The sequence below is a fragment of the Eurypyga helias genome, unplaced genomic scaffold, assembly GCF_000690775.1.
Source record: "Eurypyga helias isolate BGI_N326 unplaced genomic scaffold, ASM69077v1 scaffold9608, whole genome shotgun sequence".
NCBI lineage: Eukaryota > Metazoa > Chordata > Aves > Eurypygiformes > Eurypygidae > Eurypyga > Eurypyga helias.
The window spans coordinates 57,910-75,859 of NW_010264954.1; the positions used below are offsets into that span (position 1 = coordinate 57,910).

The 17,950-nt window shown below is 37.4% G+C and overlaps 1 protein-coding gene across 1 annotated transcript in view; it reads right to left on the bottom strand.

Moving 5' to 3' along the window:
* FBXL13 (F-box and leucine-rich repeat protein 13) overlaps positions 1 to 17,950 on the bottom strand; it is an 82,278-nt gene that overhangs the window by 17,401 nt on the left and 46,927 nt on the right. Inside the window, 5 exon segments of the mRNA XM_010156554.1 lie at positions 6,205 to 6,331; positions 7,074 to 7,193; positions 9,977 to 10,139; positions 10,295 to 10,412; positions 11,023 to 11,121. Of these exon segments, the coding sequence (XP_010154856.1) occupies positions 6,205 to 6,331; positions 7,074 to 7,193; positions 9,977 to 10,139; positions 10,295 to 10,412; positions 11,023 to 11,121 (627 nt within the window).

The window sequence follows — 17,950 nt, forward strand, 5'->3', positions numbered from 1 at the left end:
AATAATGCTATTATGACTTAAGAGTTAATTTAGAATCTTTTTATATGACTAAAGTGACATTAAATCACAGAGCAACTATTTTTATCTATGAAAATCAAGGTTTCCTTTGAGATGTTTCATTAATAATTCCAGATTAAGCAAACACATGGAAGACAAGAAATGTCATTAGGAACACTCTATTACCTAGAAAAACTACAGAACTTTTACGTTTCCAAAAATAAACCTCTTCAAAAAAGCCCTACACAGGAAGTCTCATCTATATGAAATTTTAAACTATTATTTTTGCATCTAACTTATATACAATGGAACCAATTATCACTAGTTTTATTAGACTTCCTGATTTATTCAATAGTATTCCCTGATAAATAACATCAGGGATCCCCACCCAGATACTGACCTATTTCTAGGGACTTTTATCTTCTATGCTAAGCCTCCAGACATTTTTGAAAGATATGGACAGATCTATCATATTATCATTGGAACTCCTGGAAATAGATGCTGGAAAAACAGACACTGTGCAGCATACAGACTAGGGTCACCCACTCCATGTGTCTCCAAAAAAGGTATTTCCCCTTTAACATAAAGAAATCCCACCATGTATCTTCTGTTGCCATGGAGAAACGGAAGACTTGGTCCTGCACCTCTTGTAAAGCGTGTACACTGCCATTGCCATTTAGAAAACAACGTAAAAAAACCTTATTATTCCTCTCCAACAGCCATTTTTTTCAAAGCAATTTTTACATTTTTCTTCTGTTTCATTTAGTTATGTGAGGCCTACAAACATTTGCAGATTTATTATTATTTCTCCATGCTTTTTCTAGATGAGAAAATTAGTATTGACTGTACCAGTTGGTGAGGGTCTTCACTTGCTAGAGACACAAGTCTCCTGAGACTGTGGCACACCAAAGAACAACTCTTCATTATTTATATTCACAAGCTGCAAGTCTCTGCCTTTCAACTGCGGGCTGCAAGGAACGTACCGCCTCTCGCTAACAACAACCATGTGCTCGACTGTTTTAAACTTCTGAGGTTTCTGTTCACATATCTCTTTGTAACCTCAGAGGTCAGCATCTGTAATGTATCTTTAGGTTCCAGAGATATACAGATGTTACTTCCTGTTCATACCCCAAACCAAAGAGTTTGACCTCGAGGTGACTCCAATCTTGGAAGACAGCTCTTCAGAGGTATCTCCCACCTTCCATTCCTGAGCCATTTAATATGAAATGACTCATCTTATCCTCTAAAATACTCAGATTTCTGCACAGATTAGCCAAAGTCAGGCACTAGTCTCTTGGAACAAACACTTACTAGAAGAGAATGTAACTCCTATCATGCAACATCGTTTTGCTAATAACAATACCTATGTGGCAGAACAGAGTTCAGTTTCAGATAGCAAAAACCTCCTGGAAAATTGGTAAAACCCTTAAGCAAATGTGGCCATACCGTGTCCAATACCTGAGCTAACATAAGGGTGGGTCAGTTCTGTTTACAGGAGCGCCGACGTTAATCTATCGCAGTGCAGAAATCCCCCTGTATGGCTTTGTGTATAACACGTGCCATAAAATGTAATTTCTGTAGCCAATGCCATTTGCAGTTAAAGCGGTTCATAACTTAAGAAATAATGTTATGCCAATGTTCCTTGACAGTAAGTCCAGACAACAGGGCTTCCACTATAACATAATGCCCTGTAAAAACATCAAGCCCAATTTTCAACATTGCTAAGTACCTTTAATTCCTTCAGCCCCGATGTGCATTGGGGCTGAAGGTGTTAGCACATCTGGCATCGACTGTCAAGACTCCTATTTTTATGCAGAATTAAGTTTCTAAGTCTCCAGGTCAAATTCTCTCTTCCTCTCCTCTCCCAAGCAAACGGAGTGCTAACATCTGAATTTGCGGCCCACTTCAATATATTTTAACATTTCCTTTTCCCTGCCTTGGGAATGCATGTGATTTGTTACATCCTGTCCTCTGGAAATCAGATGCAACTAATGCATTTGCAGGCTGTTGCTGGTTATAGCTATTAGACCTGATAGTATTTTTTTCTTAACTTTCAGAAGGCTTTCACTCAGTCCCATGAGCCTGATTTTCTAACAGACCAAAATGTGGAGCTGGGTTGGGGATTCAAGTCCCCATACATTCAGAAACCCATTAAGAGTGAAAATAAATTACTCTAGATGACTCTGAAAAGCCAAAATACCACTTTTGGTTGGTTTTGGGTCCCCCCCACCCCCCTATTTAGAAATGTATTATTAAAGTATTAGTAAATATTTATGTTGCAGCCTGGCCTTCAGGACCAGCCAGGATCTAAAGATCATTAAGCACAAACACATAAGAAGAAAGTTGAGCTAATTGTTTATACACCCATATAACCACTACTCTAGAGCTCCCAATGATTACAATCATCCTCAACTTTGAAGAGTAACTACACATAGCACACAACAAACTCTGTGACTGATCAGCTGACTTGATGCCACAGAGAATCCTTGAGGAGGCATTTCAGCCAGAAAAGAGAATGACATATTGGATTATTAAGAGACACAATTTCCTGCATGACAGTCATTGTGGAAGAAAACACAGAAATAAAGAATATTTCTTTGTATACTTCATCTTTCTTTTTTATCTTTGATTTCAGAAGTGTATCAGGGTTCTTCCCATTTTTTAAGTATTTTAGCTATTTTTTATGTTTTAGGCTATTATTTCCCCGCTTGTTATTACACTGCATAAAATTCACCACTGATAGTAAGCTCCGTGAGTCTATGTCAGGGCATATCCTGTTTTGGCTGCTGGATGCTCTATACATTTCAAGAATCATCTAAGTTACTTTAACAATTCCTTTTATTACTATTTGCTATGCTTTTTCTGACTCTCTACATCCTGCTTGACTCAAGACACTTTTTTCAAATGCTCTGACACTTATATACTTAATGGGTTTTTTATGTCCCAAGAAGATGGGTGGTCCAGGCCATATGCATTAGCAGCTTGTGTTGGCGTGAGGAAAACTAGGCAGCTGCATGCTTTCAGACTCTCAGACTTGGAGCAAAACTGCCGAAGCTGTATCACATAGACATCAGAAAAAGTTCAAGACATTTGAACAAAAATATGGAGAGCATGGGAATAAACCTTATAAATAAAATCGCTCCTCTAATTCATGGAATCATTTCTACTGAGTCACTGGGACTGCTTTTATAAGAAAGATAAATAGATTTTAGCCCTAAATGCCAGTGTTTCCAGGTCCGTAATAGAAGGTTAAACACCTTGCATGTATTGTAAATGCCCTACAATTATATCTAGAATGAGCAGTGATTACAGTATCATCTGTGCATTCATGAGAATGTTCACTATACTCACAGTATAAAACTCAGAAACCTGTGGTCCCTACTCCAGGGAGTGTAGGATAGCAAAAGGTGAGGGAAAAAAATGAGGCATAGGATGCTAGCAAGAAAAAAAGGGAGTTTTCTGAAAGAACTGGTCACTAAGTTGCAAATCTTTTCATTTCTAAGTCTCTTGTAAGTCGCTCATAACTCCAAGGAGCCAATTTCTAGTACTTCAGGAGTGACAAAAACAGAAGAAATGTCCTTTCCACTGTTAAAAAAAAAAGTTATTGAGACTTAAAAATGTGTGTTAGTTTGGTTTTTTTTTTAATTTTGAATAAAGAAGGAAATATTTTCTGAAATGTAAAAGGATGAATACTAAAATTGAGTGGAGAAATCAGTATTTTAAATGGACTTGTGGTTTGTTTTATTTTATTTTATGTTATTTTATATATTTTATATGATCATGAGCAATATAGTCACACTCGTAATGAGAAAAGTGCAGTAACTTTGGTATTCCACCAGTCTCTCATATGCATAAAGTTGATATCCTCTTCATTGGGTAATTTTTGGGGTTTTTTGTTAATGAACAGTCTTCAATTTTTATTTAGGAAGACAGGTAAGCGTGCATACAACCTTAATCATGTGATGAATTACTTGCCTTACCCTAGGTTCTGTTTAGAAGTTTGTCCAGGCATTTTCTCTGAATGTAAAATGCATAACTTCCTACACAATGCCAGAAGTTGAATACATGCAATGATTATTTTTATTCAGTTCCTAGTCTTTCTGCTGACAAGTAGACTCAGGACAAGGATAATAAATTTCTCCGAACATGCAAGAGAGATGCATGCTGCATTTCATAGCAGCACCGCATTTTTTAATTACTGTGAGTCTACAGGGTACTGTAAATATTTTTATTTTATTAACCAGATCTCATCAGGAAAATTCTAGGAGTCAATATTTCTTCCAAATTAAACACATTCCCTGAATGAAAGACAGATTGCAATAGGAACATATTTACTTACTTGGCACCAGAGAAGCTATGGAGGAAGGCACCAACAATAGAAAAAACTTCCATTTTGATAAACATTTAAATCAGTCATACCCGACGCACAAACCTGCAAGAAAACCTGACTCTACCATATCTTTTCTCCTCTATCCTTAAGTATATGTCATCCTTAATGCCATAATCTCTGCTCTGCTCTGCTCTGCTTTGATGGGCAGAATGATTCTGCCATAATTTGAAAAACTAGAAAGGAAAATTCTCCTGTGCAAGGCAAATCTATTTTGCACATTCTGCATGTTTCACTCTAAATAGCAAGACAGCAAAAGCAGCAGAGAGCTACTACAGGAAATTATTAGAGCCCTAAAATTTCCTTAATCAGCATAGCATAATGGTGTCGACTACTGCACATAAAACATTGTGTTCTCTGGTACAATTTTAAAGCCATTTGGTGACTACTTACAAAGTCTAAATTGAAAGATATCTCAATACACCTTCATCTATATGCTAATAAAATGCATAACATAAAGTCAATGTGTACAAAAAGTAGCTTGTTGCAAAGCAGACTGCTAGATTTCCTCTTATCAAATAATGTTTTAAAATGAGAAAATGTATTTATTATGCATGCATGAATGTTACACACTTAAAACACAGCAAACAGCAAAAACCATAACAGTTTTGTAGCTAGTACCAGCAATCAGATCAGAAATTACAAAAATGATAAATGGCCAGTTTCCGGGTTAATTTATCTGTCTTGTGGGAGGGAGGCAACAGAAAGCCTCAGAAATGCAGTGTAAGCGAAAGAGCTTGGCTTAGTGCCGAGGTCATGAGTTGTGCTGTGTGAAAACTAGAGTAAGAAGCAACACAGCATTCAAACAGACGAGCTGCGGCAGGCAAGGAGAAAGAAAACATTTCTGTTGAAACACGGTGGGACTGCAATTCGAGGCATTATGAATTTCATTCAGATATAATTTTATCAGATTTTAAATGAACACATTAAATGAAGTCGTCTTGGATTTCCCAACCCTCTTTATTTAGCCTAACTTTCTTTTCAGGTCTCCATGAAAGCTACAGGCATTTTAATTTTTTTTTTTTTTCACATTTTAATTACTTTTTCACCAACTGTGTTAGGGCCAATTTATAAAGTTCTTGGTCAGAATTTTGTTTGAACAGTGAGTGAGTGAATAGTCACTAAGGCAATTTTTCTTCAAGAGGTTTCTCCTAGATTTGTGTTTGCCCCAGAAGGAAAAGAAACAGCAGAATTGGCTCTGAATGCTGTGCACAAGGCAGGACCTGCCAAGAACACCTTATGTGGAGGCTGCTATGTTTAACCTGGCACCCACACTCACTATTTTGCTTTCCAGAGTCTTAGCAACTTGACACATTGAAGACACCTTGTTAGTAATTCTTTCACCAGCAATTATTTTCTAGACCACAGTGTAGAGCAGTGCCTCTGCTAGAGCTAACATTCAGAATTTTTCACCATAAAACCGAGTTCATAGAAAACAATTTTCCAAATCTAAAATTTAAAAAATATTATTTAATTTTTTTTCAGTTCTCCCCCAGTCTAATCAACCTGAAGCAAAAAAATTCTGTTTAACAAAAATATTTTTCATATCAGTTTCACAGCAGCCAAACTTTCTGATGGTTTCTGTTTCTCTCTTTTAAATGTGACTCTTGTCCAATGTAAGAATTACCTCTTAGTGGGTACTGTCTATACATGGGCTAATACTGTATTATATGAATTTCTAAAATATGCTTTCATGATACTGCAACTCCACTGCTTCATATCCATGCAGGTTTTTAAATGAATGGATACTTACTGCATTTTTTCAGAAAGCCTAGATAAAGAGTAAACACATTCTTCATTCTTTAATCACATATATATACCATGTCTGAGATGCTGGTTCCAGAGAGATCAGTGGATATCAATGATGACATATTTCCCAACGCTTCAATTCCAACATCAGTCACATTTTCACAGTGACGCAGATTTAGGTAGGTCAATCCATGACATCTAAATCAAATTTAAAAAAAAAAAAACAAAAAAAACAACAACCAGAAATATCATCTTTCCACTTTTGTTACAGAAATGTAGCATAACAAGTACATTTCCATAATAAACCTTGCTAAGTTTTCTTCAGGGAACCTCAGGACCCCATGGCTGTACCCACACCCAGCTACAGCTACACAAATGATGGTACAAAGCAAATGAAGACATTGCCGGGTTCTGTAATCATTGACCAAATGTGGAAGACTGAATTTTACTGCGTAAGTAAGCACCCTAAACTGTATGTTCCCATCACCAAACCAGAAGACCTGAGAAATGTGACTTCTCAAACAGTGCATCTATGATGCTCCGATACTACTCTCAGGAAACTGGAATTGAAGAAGTTCAGCAGAAGAGTGCTTTCTGTTTGTGCAGGCATCAGTACATACTGAGTTTACAAAAATGTAACTTACACATAGTAATCTTCAAATGCAGTTTTGTCACTGACAACCATCATTTCAGCACTTCTTTTCCCCTAAAATTAAGACTTCTCAGGTTTCCATATTTAGACTGATGAATTCCGCTTTATACAACAGATCATTGAAGAGATTCATGGTGCCAAAAAGCACTAGTCATTTATCTAGTACAATTTTCTGTAGATAAATGGCTCTATAATTTTTCCCATTTATGAACATATTAAGAATATTAACATCAGAAATAAGTTAAAAGTCTAACCACACTACAAAAATACTGTACTGGACTGTGGTACCTTTGTGCAATTTCTGTGACAGACGCATCAGTGACACGAATACAATTAGTCAAATTCAGCTCTCTTAGCTTAGGTCCTGAAGAACCTTGTACAAATGACCTTACACCTCCGTCACTGATTCTAAAAGAGAAATGTAGGCATTATTTATAATATGTACTCTTCCTACTTCACACAAGTCAATATACAATTTGCATTCAGCAGCCTGCACTGCAGATAAGCAGAAATTAATACTAGTATATTTTAATAGCCTTTTGAAACCAAAAAGGAGACAGAATAATTAATGGATCGATTTGAAAGGTGCCGTTCTTTGGAACAGCTGAAAACCAGAATTCTGAAAAAAGTCTGTTGGGAATTACGAGAACTTCTGTTAGTTCTACACTCAGATATGGTAGCACCCCAAAAGACAGAGCTTGGATAATATATCTAGAAAGTACCAGAACCTGTTTAAACATTTCAGAGTAATATTTGGTTTAGTATCCTTGTTAATTTATGGAACTGAAATAATTTAAAGGAAAAACTATCTTCCAGCACAGAAGCAAAAGTCATAGGTAGTGTACGTATGTGGTAGCTGTTCTGCACACATGCATGAGGAGTTAACCTGAGTTCTTCCTTGGAGTGTTTCACTTAATCAATTGTATGTCTCAAACATGAATCTCTAACAAAATATACACAAAGGTTATAAAAATTAAGTAGACAGATAGAAAATTTTTCAGCCAAGTTGAGAGGGCTGGGCAGCTGGACAACTTGGGTGTTTCAATACAGTTCATATCTCTGGTATGTTTGACATTACTTGTACGTTTAGCTTTTCAATGCATTCCCAGTATTTATTCTGCGTTCCCTGATGAATAAAAAATTACTCCCAGAATTCTGTAGGACAGAGTCATATTTTGGCTTGAACAGTTTGTTGTGGCACAAAGCATTACTGCAAATCCCAAAGTCCTAGAAACATACGGGTAGGAATAGCACTACTAATAGAATGAACCTGAAGAGAGCCTCATTGTGTGACTGCAAGCTACTTAGGAAGCTATAACTCAGAAAGTGTTAATCACTCTGCAGTAATTAAACCACTGTGGTAGTTTTGGTCTTGTTTCACAGTGCAGTTGTTTTTCATTCATAAGAGATAAATTTAAGAAATACATTTTCAGAGCAATTAACTTGCCTAACGTCTTTAAGGAATGCAGAGCCTGGCAATACAGTCAGCTGAATTTAAAAAAACAGTTGATATTCTCTAACCACACTAGGCTCGGGGGCTTAAATACCCACATTATAACTTTTTTAATAATTGTGCTAAGTTTCTCTAGTCAGCTGATTAACTGCATAAGAACACAGGCCCCACACTGCTTTATCATACATGAAGATAACAAACTGGGAAAATGTGCCAAAGGTATGAGCCACCACAGCCTGTGTCCATTTTTACACACCTTTTTACTTACATCTCTATTATTTCTTAATTCTAATAATCATGACCATTTACCTTTTCCTTCATTTTTCACATGCAGTCAAATACTTCCTGTAATTCGATTATTCTGAATTGTTAGATTTGCTCTTTCTGTCCCTTTCATTTCTCAAAAAAAAAATCCATGTGACTGTTAAAACTTAGACACAGAGTAAAATAAAATGTCAATGAAGAATAGGAAACTGATGAAGAGCACTAAGCTGGCTAAGCATTTCAAAATCTGTTCTTAAGAGTCTACGACCAGTATGGCGCTTCCCTTGATTTCTATGAGAAATTCCTAAATGTTTCTAACACGCAATATGAACATTTATAACCACACACTGTCTAAATAAGAGAAACTTTTCAGGGGGACGTTCTTCCCAAAGAGGGTGGTGAAGCACTGGAACAGGTTGCCCAGAGAAGCTGTGGATGCCCCATCCCTGGAAGTGTTCAAGGCCAGGCTGGACGAGGCTTTGAGCAACCTGGTCTAGTGGAAGGTGTCCCTGCCCATGGCAGGGGGGTTGGAACTAGATGATCTTTAAGGTCCCTTCCAACCCAAACCATTCTGTGATTCTATGATAAACGTAAATATTAACAATCGCCCTTTTGTGGTTTCATATCTCTAAAGAGAAACTCTTTACCCAGCTTAGATGTGTTACAACCCGTAACTTTGTTAATGCTGCAACTTTTACAAGTGTCTGCAAAAGCAATACTGTAGAGTTTTACAATAGCTTTACAACTGCTTAAAAGTATTTGTTAAAGTAATTCAGCAATTCTTTAGCAGTAGAGCCAGTACACATGTGTGCAAACACACTCACAGCCCAACATTTGGCTAACAGAGTGGAAAATCCAGCCTTCTAAATGTTAAACCAGAAAACGCAGGCAGCTGTCCCACCTGCCCAGCTGAACTACCAACATGACGTCACGGTGTTACACCAGCACTTCTCAGCACATCTACCCGCAATGCTACCAGGTTTTTACACAGCGTCAACAGGCACAAAAAGTACTTCAGTTACACATTAAAGCAGAATCCCTGAAACTGCACATCATCAGAAATTTTATGATAAGCAGCAATTCTAGCCTCCTTGTGTATTTTATAGGTCTGTTGATTTAAAAACTTAGGAGGTTTTGCCCTCCCTGTTCCCTCCCATCCTTGACTCCATCAGTGTGTCACACAACAGGGAACAAGTGTGCAGCTTTGGAAGCCTTTTCATTTGTCTTTGTTTATGCTGATACATGACACACCTGAAGTGAAAAACAGTCATCACATAAAATAAATCCTTCCTCTACAAAATAAATTACAATGTTGTCTTGATAATTTAAAAAAATATCTGTTTTGTTTATATCTTAGTATTAGATGGTTATAAAGTATTATTTGAATAGTGCTAAGAGGACTTAGTATGAATATATTTACCTTTACTAAAATTCCTTTACAATGGTTTACACAACTCTGGGTGTGATATATTACCTTATGCAGTCTGCTACATTCAGTACAAGAATATGCTTCAGTGGTGAAATCATCTTAAGACCAGCATCTGTAATCTTCTGGCAATCAGCCATATGAATGTGCCTGATGTACGGACAGCATTCACTCAGCAACTGGAAACTTAAATCTGTAAGTTGGTTATTCCCTGTTGAAATATATAAAGATGTAATTACACATCTGACGTACATTAAGGGCCTGATCCAAATACCCACTAAAATCAGTTGATTTATTTAATTCAAATTATCTGCATGAATTTTAAAAATATATCATCCTAATAATTTTGTGAACTATTATACTAACCTTCAATGCTGACCTTGACAAGTTTACATTCAGCAAGGGCTTTAAAGGTTGTATCAGAAAGATGTGGAGAGTCAAGAAAGACAACAGATATTATCTGCTGGCATTTTTCAACCAGAACCTTCAAAAGGAAAAAGGTGAAATAAAATGTTCATACGCCTTTACTGTCACGTAACAGAAGATCAGCAAATATTCTGCATATAATAACAAATGTTACAATTTCAAATGAACAGTTATAAACCATTTTAACAGTAACATCTAGACAGTGAGTGGTACATAAACAAGTGAAATTCTCCATATATTTATTATGTTTGGGAACACAAGAAAAAGAAGTAACTGAAGAAATGAAGCACAGCAGGCACCTGAGACAGTGATCTAGTTAACAATCACTTTTGCAGAAGCCTAAAAATTCTTTTTTGATGGGCAAAATCCTTAGCAGGATGCTGTTTTCCATATATTACATTTAACACTGAAAAAATTTAAAACTTTCATTTATAACCTGGAAAACCATAATTCAGCCATACCCATGTAGAAAAGAAGACAAGACAACGGAAATATTCTGAAAGTGAATGCAAGTGAGCAAGATTTATAAACATAATTAGGTCATAGTTTTAAAAATGTTTTAGGAGATAAATGCTCATCTTAAGTTGTGTCTGCATAACATTCCTTAAAGTCAGTTGAGAGGATAACCAAGTTCCAACATCAGAAAGTTTCTCAAACTACTTTCTTACCTGAATACATCTGTCTGTAAGAGTTGGCATTTTGTTGATTAGCAAATCTTGAATCCTACTGCAGCCATTGGCAATATTTCTGAAGCCATCAACTGAAATCTAAGAAACAAAATATTTATGTCTTAGCAAGCCTAACAAAAACAATACAGGAAAGGCTCAAGATCTTTTTGATACTTTTAAAGTCATAGGTACCTAGATGCTCACTGAAACAAGAAATGCCTTAATTCCATTAAAAGTAAAACAGGTCCATGAGGTATACATATTATTTGAAAATTTTAACAACATAATATGTATCCAGGATCTGTTCCAAAAATGTGTCTACTAAGCAAGAGTAAGGCACAACAATTTCTGCAGTCAACACCATTTATAGGAGTAGCAATAAATGTCATTGTCACAGCCTTCTATCTTTGTTTTCCCAACCTTATGAGGTATTCACATGTGGCAGATGTTTGAACAACTAGTTTGAACAAAACACATCTAGTTTAAAGCAAGATTTGAATGTGGTAAACTATCTAAACTACCAGATCTATAGTAAAATGTGTATTATATTCAGACTGAATACAAAGAAAGATCCTAGGCAAACACAATAACATGGAGCTCGTTTACAGAATCCTTCATGTAGGTACATATCACCAACTCCGCATACTCTAGCAGAGCAATATTCAGTGAAAGTAGGAATGGACAGATGGATCTGCCAATTCAGTTTATTCCCTTTATCACTCCAGGGAGTGACTCCTGGAAGACAATTCTTCAACTGCCCAAATTCAACAGATGTCAAGTTCACTCTTGGGCATACAAAGTAGTTCCTTTGACATATGTAAATCCTGTGTGAAGTACAGGACAGTTTCCTTTTAGCTCCATGTTCTACAAAAAACATTGAAATGAACCATTCATCCCTGTGAAACTGTCACCTGTTATATTTGCAGCTAGATATTTCGCTATTTCCCAGGGTTTTGAAGTTGTATAACACAATAATCTTGTGCAGGTCAGACTACAGCCATGCCCTGCACCAAGAATTCATTTATGAAACCTCCACAAAAAAAATCTGTGTGGCATGTTCTCCTGGGTACCAAATAAGGCCTGGGGAGACAAGAATCCAAAGGAGGAAATTTCAAAGATAAAGTGTACTGGGAGGGATTCGTGCTGTACCCCACCTCTTCAGCGGCTGCAGAAGCCTGATTTGCTCAGTTACATTGCGGCAGGGGAGCAGCAGGATAAAACAGAGGCTTTGCTTAGGGTACACGTGCTGTCTGACTGTGGACACCGTCAGCAGACAGGAGACAGTCACAGAATATGAAGCCAGAAGCAGCAGCTGATCACCCATCACACGTCAGTACGGTAGCAGTGCACCAGGAGATGCTTCCCGTTCTTCACTTGCCACCTCCAGCCTTAGGATCACATTTGACTGCTCCCCACAACTACTCATCAGTGGGAGCAAGGGCCTATCCTGCCTTCCTTCCACTCTAGCCCTGAGTGACAGGGTTAACACGCTGCGTTTTTGGCTCTTCTTCTTTCTGCAACCTTAACGTTGGAGTTCTTTTTACGTGTGAGATTTTTATTTCTTGAAGCAAGTATCAGACTTCACATTATAATCGAGTCAGAGTGTCTTCTTTTCTGGCAAAACGCCCCATCTTTTAATTTATGACTGTCGTGGTTTAACTCCGGCAGGCAGGGAGGCTTGCTCTTTATTTTCAGGCTGGAGTGGCCTTTTAAACAGATTCTTCATAAACTGTTTTAAGTATTTCGATGTTAAATGTCTTGTCTCTCCTTCTCAGGGGATCGTGGCACTTTGTGCACGTTTTCCCTTGTGCAGGGGGCTGCCAGCACTAGAGAAGAACTGGTCAGGTCTGACATGGTGCAGCTGCGTAAGCCTGGATCAGGCTCCTCTGAAAACAGCTACATTCTAAGAGCGAGCTGAAGAAGGAAAAAGAGCAGATTCTCAGGGGGCAGGAGGGAAGGCTGCAGAAAAGGGTTATACAGAAAGATAACCATCTCATACCCACAAGCTGGTCAGAGCACGTAGAGCACTCCAGGCCCCCACACCCCCTCCAGCTGAGACATGTCTGCTGGACAACAGGACAGCATGACTTCAGGAATGCGGCTGATGTGGGTAACTGCGCTGCAGATCTCACCCATCAGCACCAATAGGTGGGATTTGCCTACCCCAAATGATTGCAAAACTAGTGTGGGGCTACTCAGGCAAAGGCAATCCTCCTTTCAACTGGTAGTGATCAGCAGAAGGTAAAATGTCAGCATAGAAAGATGGGTGCTAGTAGTCAGGACAGAATATGCAATACAGTTATCCAAATTCTACAGTTTTGTACTCATTATTGGTAAACATAACTTAGGACAATGTAATTGTATCTCCAATTTCTCAACCCAAAACCTCCAGTCTGTATGAAAGGGATTAGCTTAAATTGTGAACATCACGCAAGCCCTTGCCCGAGGGAGGTATTGGGAAATCTCCATTCTCTGCTGGTCAAGAATCACTAATTGCTTTAACACGGCATGACCAATCCATTCAAGTAAGAGTTTACCTCACCCTGCAACAGGCCTCACTGCTGGCTCTCAAGCGGCACAACAGAAGACAGCACATTTCTACAACATGCACCAAGTAGTTTAACATGTTAATGTGCAACAATTCACCCCCTAGCATTTTCAGTTTGAGAGGTGAATTTCTGGTCATTGAGTCTTGTTCTTAGTCCATATACTACAAAGAGCAAACCATTCCCAAGAGAAGAGAGGGTATGTTACATCATACATCATTTGTTGTAATACATGGTAATAACACTTCCCAGTATAATCTGAATGTGATGCCTTTCAAAAGAAGACTGAGGTGTTCCCTGTTCTAAAGAATCAGCCACAGTTTGTTAAGCAGTTAGAGTATGCTTCAGCTGTTATGACAGCAGGATTTCCTCTTGTAACTGCTAAACAGATTTGCTGTAATGAGAAGGAATAACTCTGCTCCCAAGGAACAGACACTCAAAAGCTGAGATAGTGCAGAACATGCCATATTCATCTATGCTTACTGTTCAAACCCAGGAGATTTTGTAAGGCTCGGTCCAAATGCATGCACCAGTTGTAACCAACCAAAACTTACTCCTATAACTGATAATTAAAGGAAGGTATGGGGCTTAATGGGGCCTGCTGCCAATTGTTCTTGTTTGGGGTTTTTTTATCATGAATACAATGTTAACTGGTGGTCACAGTTAGATACAGAGTAGAGAATACAAGATCCCACATGTCTAGGTACCTACAATTCAGATGGAAATACAATTAAATGATGGATCTTAGTCACATTACATTACTTGTCACTTTGGTCAAGATTTTAAAAATATCACTGAAAAAAAATAAATGAAGACTCAGGAGCCTAGTTTCAAGCTCCCGACTTTGCAAATGATAGCCATTTAACTGAGCAGTAAGATAGATATTTGTGAGGGTGACAGGTTGGTCTGGTAATTGTAGAAGTGTAATCACAGTTAAGAGGATTTTAAAATCAGGGAAAGGGGTAAGAAAAATGCTAAGTCAAAAAAGTGCCAATAATAAGGACGGTGACTTTAAAAACAGCCCGTAAATGCTAAAGACTCTGTTAACTCCACTGAAATTAGGAATATAACTGAAGTGCCTGTGATCAACAGTTATGAATCCTGGGATGTCTCTATAGCAAACAAAGAGCAAAAAGATCCCAAGACAGGTCAGACCTGGAAAGGTCTGAATCACCTCTGAAGACTTCTCTCCCTCTCTCATCATGATATAGATAAATTAAGGTAATTTTATATGCACTCCATTAGGTTAGACACCTAAAATCAAGTGACATTCCCATTCTCAAATGGATAGATAGTAGGTAGCAGGTAATCAGATCAAACTGATCAATGTTGAGGGACAGACGCAGCATGTCTGTTACTGGAATTCAGCAATGATTGCATAATGTTAACTGCAGTCTAAAGGACTTTTAATCTCTTTGTCTGGAAAAACACTGTTTGCTTAACATAGCCATTTGATACCACAAATAGCAGCAATTCAGTGCTTTCCTCTATCCAAGCCAAAAACAATTACACTGAAGCAGCTAATAATACCCCTGCACAGATTGGTTCAGGTTTTTTTCCCTTGAACTCTTTTTTGACTTAAAGCTGGATAATGGATCTCAGGCACCAGGTTGAGAAAGTTCCAGTGTGAAACGCCTTCAGGTAAGATTCAATTAAAGTAGTCAATGTTTAGCTGCTGCTGCAATATCATACATATTTGTCTTATTTTTCTTTATTCCTAGAACAATAAAGCCTTAATCTTGCATTTTTTATCTAAAGCCCCTAATGGATTACCTATGAAAGTTCAGGTGCTCTTGAAGATAAGGTGTAGAAATATGAAATTTTGTGCAAATTTTAGCAAAACAATTGCTTTCTCAACTCACTTGGAATGCCAGTTTTTAATAGATCGCCTCAAGAGTGCACAGCTTGACTCCAGAATCAATGTTAGGATACATATGGAATTTAATACTGCATTCTTTCCTCCGGATCAGTAAAATCCCACTTAAACCTCCTTCTTCAAACCAGTTGTGAGGGAGGATGTTTAGAAGGCTATTATGAGTCTTAGATCCTATAAAATTCTGCAAAACAGACTTTTCCTGCATGACTCAGTAAGATAATTTTATAAATGTTTTATTTTCTTTGCATGTACTTGATCAGAAGTCAATACAATAATTGTATAGAAAATATAATTCCTTGTCTGCAAGGAGTTTTCAGCCTAGTATGTAAATGACTGATTTGGGTATTTTTTCTTAACTGCATGCTATTATATCGTGATCTGAAATGAGAGTACATCAAAACAAACATGGAGCAAACCACAACTACAGATTTGTCCCCAGAGATTCAGAAAATTAATGTAGGGGAATAAAGAAATATTTGCAAGAATGTCAAATTTCATTTCATGTTTTACAGCTTCTTCATTGCAAACAGTAGGAATACACAGAATTTTTATTCAGGTTTTGGCTTATTTGCTACACTTACAGTACTGCTTTAAAACTCCTTCTTTCTCCCCCTGAACTGACTGTACTTGTGGAATCCACCCTGCAAGGCAGAACGCTGTCTGCAGTGCAGAAGGGATTTTGAAGAAACACTATTCTATGATTCTAGTACTGTCAATGCACTGTGAGTGCAGAAACTTGAAAACCAGTGATCAGGACTGAGGAAGTACTCTTGTGGTGCACAAAGGGCTATCTTTTTTTTTTTATTCTCTGTTTGTCAAGAAGGATAAAACAAATTGTGACATCCTTTCAGATGTTGGGCACATTACATGGATGGCTTGCCTCCGCATGTTATTTTTCTTTTCATTTTCCACAGTCCAAAAAAAGCTTATATTAACATACTCCTGAATTATCATAGTGAATGTGTAACTTATAATACTCTTCAGTTACATTAGTTTGCACTCAGGAAATGTAAACAATGACCCCTTTTCTTCAATAAATAAAGAACATGCCTCAGATTTTCTCCCCAAACGATGGCCCCTTTTTGCCGGTTGATATGCCTGAAGAAGCGAGAATTTGACAGTAGCTGCCAAAATAAGAGTTCTCCCAGTGAAGCCAGAGCAGGAGGAACTCAGATGGTGAAAAGTGGTGAAGCCTACATGCCTGCCAATAGCTTTTCTGACATCCCCACAAACACTGCAGGATGTCAAGAAATGAAAGGTTCAAATTTATTTTTCCCAGTGGCTTGTGATCTCTTATCCAACTGTTGCAAACTACAACAATTGATCAATTGCTCCAACACATTTTGGGCCAGAATAGTTCCAGTCTGCAAATCAGCCATAGACTCTGGCACCAAAGATAAAAAGTAAATTTCATTGAAAGAAATTTAACTGATATCTCTCACCAAACTGTTCTAGATGTATAATCTCAATCTAATATGTCAGTAAATGACATGCAATTGCTTTATACCCTTTGTCTTTTCAGATTTGTGTCTAATAAGAGAAATTTTTCTACCTATACTGTTCAGGTCCTGAAGCAGGAGAAAGAATTCTTACGTTTTCTAGGTGATTCTCTGAGAATGCCAATGGTGTAACAGGACACCTTTGGAGCAGGACACAAGATGATCTGTATATACCAACCATGTCATAAAGATACAACCTTAATTACTGAAATTTTATGCAAAAGACCCATACCTACAATTCATCCAGTATTATTACCATATTAATAAAGCAGTCAAAGGAAAGACTGCCTTGGTTTTTGACAACAGACTAGAAAATGTGTGTTTAATTCCCAGTTTTCTGCCCAATTATGTTTTAACATGCTGTTTAAATGACCTGGTTCTCAAGTTGGCACTCGCAAAATCATTAGCATAATCACCCATTTTACAGATGGGCTTTCTAAATAGATGTTCAAATCCTACAGTAGTAATGCTAATATAATAACTCATATAAAAAGAACTGTAATGTTAAAATTAAGGGAGGAACAAGAAACATGAAAAAACAGGAAAAATATATATTCTATAGAACATTCTGTTCTATAGAACACTTTTTAGAGTAAGTTAAATGTTTATATTATAGCTTCCATACATTTTTCTAACTCTGAAACATTAACCTTACAGAAGTTCCTTTTGGTTTCACTCATCCAATGAGGGAGGAAAAAAAGGATTCTGTCTTATTAAAATGCTTTCTGCAAGAGTGATGCAATTTGATGCTCTTTTAGGTTTTAACTGTTTACTTACATAATCATTAAGCACAGTTCCAGAATCGTGGGGAAACCCAAAATGGCGAAAGCTCTGGAATTCCTTTCAGAGCTCCCAAATACACTGCTGAGTAAATCCCTTTCCTCTGGAAAGCAGAGGATTGTGGTTTTCCCAGTTCTATGCAGATCACTTTTCTCTGACTACGATTAGATCATGCCTACTAGAGGCAGAGCCTTCAGCTCATGATTACACTTCTGAACAAGCAGGAA